This window comes from Uncinocarpus reesii, genomic scaffold (assembly GCF_000003515.1).
Source record: "Uncinocarpus reesii 1704 scaffold_1 genomic scaffold, whole genome shotgun sequence".
NCBI lineage: Eukaryota > Fungi > Ascomycota > Eurotiomycetes > Onygenales > Onygenaceae > Uncinocarpus > Uncinocarpus reesii.
Genome location: NW_003052500.1, coordinates 4,651,449 through 4,654,560, shown reverse-complemented (window position 1 = coordinate 4,654,560; position 3,112 = coordinate 4,651,449). Strand labels below are relative to the sequence as shown.

The 3,112-nt window shown below is 49.9% G+C and overlaps 1 protein-coding gene across 1 annotated transcript; it reads right to left on the bottom strand.

Moving 5' to 3' along the window:
- Positions 1 to 758: 758 nt before the first annotated feature.
- Positions 759 to 1,790, bottom strand: UREG_01788 (uncharacterized protein; the record flags this gene model as incomplete). The annotated part of the gene is made up of 2 exons (XM_002542226.1): positions 759 to 1,586; positions 1,641 to 1,790. 2 exons carry the CDS (start codon positions 1,788 to 1,790, stop codon positions 759 to 761), a joined length of 978 nt encoding a protein of 325 aa, XP_002542272.1.
- Positions 1,791 to 3,112: the final 1,322 nt, after the last annotated feature.

Genomic DNA, 3,112 nt, shown 5'->3' with positions numbered 1-3,112 from the left:
GAGCCGTCGGAGCATTGTTGCTTGGAGAACCTCAGAGGTTCCCCAGCCAAACCTGCATGGCCCATTCTACCAGCACACATGGTTACATGTCAACGAGGTCCATCCTTGCTGTCTCGACAACAAACCGTCCCGTCTCAACGAACCCTTTCTTCCCCGGCCTCTCAACCCCCGTCCTTTTTTCAAACCGACGTCGCTCAATATCGATTCCGTGCAGCAGGGTTCAGCGCATTTAAAGGAACGTCATGATGAGAATGGCTTATCAGATATTTTTTGTCTAGAAGACTAGGATGGGTCATTTTTAGAGAGGGTGACGATGAACTCGTTCACCATATTCTTCCACTATCAAGGTACACATCAAGATATAAAAGGAAAAAGAATGTCATATCGTAAGGTGTCTCGAGCAAAGTAAAAAAGAAGAAAGCGTAAAATCCCTCAAAAGGAGCGTGGTAAAAGAGGGAATCTGGTAAAATCGTCATCATGAAAACCGCCCGTAATGCCAAAGGCCCCGAAACGCCGACAACACAATAAAAGTACAGCAAAGTATGCAAGGCGCCGGTATAAATGAAACTCAACCAAAAAACATACGCCACGAAAAAAAGAGAAAGGGACAAGAGATAAAAGAATGATTTCAAAAAAGAAAGAAAACATCTGGGATATCGTAAAAAGAAAATAAGAAAAGATAAACAGTACGTCGAGGATAAGAAAAATTTTTACCACCCAATAAAAGTACATGCAATCCACATTCTCCATTCTCGCCGTTATTTGGATGCAATCTCCTTCGGGGCCCAGACCTCCTTTTCCACAGTGAGCAGTGAAGCAACAGCACACTTCTCTATCCGATGACTGGCGTTGGCGGATGCGTTGGAGTCCCTTCGTCCACGGTCATGCTCGTTGATAGCGCGAAATGCAGCCGGGGCCGGTAGAGGAAGTTGCGGGCCATCAGGGAGCTCCTCGTGAATAGTTGGAGTCAAGCTCTTGGGGCTGCATCTCGGAGTGGGCATGGGCAGCACACGCTCGGGGCTCGATGCAAGAGCAGAGTGGAAGAAGGCTTCTTCAAGTTTGGGGCCAGAGAGCTCTGGGTCCTTGGAGTATTCCGATGCGATGAGGGACCAGAATGAGTGGCGGTATGCGTCGTAGAGGCTGCGAAGCCGGAGGGTGTCGATCTGGTAGTGATTGTATTGGTTGTGATCTGGGAACGACGTTTCGAGGCGGAGCTGCTTGTCAAACCCGTAGTTGGCGGGTTGGGCGGAGTGTAGCTGGCTGACAGGTTTGGGAAGGATTGGGACATGCAAACGTGAGCATTGAGGGGAGTTCGCAGCAGAGGAGGGCGCTGAGCAATTCTCTGATGGAGGGGTCCTTGGTGGGGATGGAGCAAGGGCCTCTTTGTCTTGGGGCTGTTCTTCGACCCCGTAAGAAGTAGTGCATGAGCTCACGATTGATGAAATCGATTCACTGCGTCGCCGGCGGTTGCTTCCATAAAGCATTTGGTGATAGTGGAGCCGACATGCCAACTCTGTCTTTCTGAGGTGTAGAGCAATGTGCTTATACGGCATTTTATGCATGCGAGATCGGACAAGATACACTTCCTAGTAAGCGTTAGCATTTCACGAAGATGCAATACCAAGCAAAATGTAGTTTACCTCTTCTTCAGTCCAGGCTCTTCCAGCTCCTGCAGATGCGGACCTTTGGTGCTTCTGCACGCCATGGCTGCTACGGCCGGTATCACCAGACGGTTTTGGAGACCGAAACCGTGATGTTTTCAGGATATCAGCTGCTGAGATTGGATGCATGGTTGATTCGTAGATCCGGATAGCAGTGGATGCTTCGTTCAAGGGTATAGATGATAAGGAATTTTTATAGCTCTGGTGGCAGACGTCTAGTATTAATTAATAGAGCAGTAGAAGATCATCAAGATCTTGCAGGCCAAAGATGAATTATATAGGCCCAACCAGGGGCAAAGAAGGTAAAGAAAGACAGAAAGGCACCAGAGTTTTTGCTCGTTGCGAAGAGGAAGGATTGGATGTGTAGAACAAAACGGAAAACAATTGAACAGAGGGGGAAAACTCGAGCGTTATCTATAGTGACGGCCTTGCGTTCGATCTCCCAAAGTAGTTCTCCATCCCTGTCACGCTTCTGCATGAAGCTTGGAATGTGATGGCTGGAGCTGGAGCTGTTTCTGAATCCATGTCCCTCGTCGACAGAAAGCGGGACGCCTAGTTTTGTCTCGACTGTCCAAAACCCGAGTCTTGTAACAGAAGAAAGTCTCAACTTCGCCCCGAACAGGCTAGACGGCATAGAGGGCAATGGTCGGATCCGTCAACGAGCGTTTCCTAAACTGGCGATCAGTGGACGGATTGACGCATCAACTCTTGACCAAGGCCATTCTGAGTCCATTGAGTTTTAGACCCCTGATGCCTTCATACAGGGCAAAACGGTCAAAGTGTCAGCACGAGCCGCCACTGACCCAGAAAAGGTTGGTGTATCCACCGACGCAGGACATTTCAACCAGTTTGTTTATGCTTTCGAGATTCAACGCCCGTCTCGACGCCACTACTCTCGACGCCAGTCTGTGGATGATTTGACAATTGAAAGGGGGAAAGTTGCCTTTCTCCGCGTGTGATTTGTGTCAGAGCAAGACACCGAGTGAAGAAGCTTGCATTGTTTCATATCCACACCCGCATGGAAATCAAGGTTTTCTTTTTTTTCCCTCTCCTCCACGTCCTCTATTATTCCCGATACTTCGAGGGGAGAACCTTTTTTGCCGAGAACTTTCGGAACATCCTGACGGGACGAGGATGTGTCAAGCGGAGGGAAAGACTCGTTCGCCAGGGGTAAAGGGTATATGCCTCGTTGGGACCAGCTGCTGCCAGGGGTGCCGGCGGACAGAAGAACCTTTAGCCGTGGGTGCCGAGCATGGATTCCCAGCTCCGGATGCAGGACGAGGATCCCAGATCCTCAGATCACGGGCTGTCAAGCGCGAGCAGGTGGTGATCGTTCTCTCTGAGGGTGTCTCATTGGCAGCGATGCACCGCCGACGGTTGATGGCCGTTTCAGGTACCAAAAGTCCAGCCCACCAGGTTTCACATGACGAACGCCACGTGCCGGCTGATTA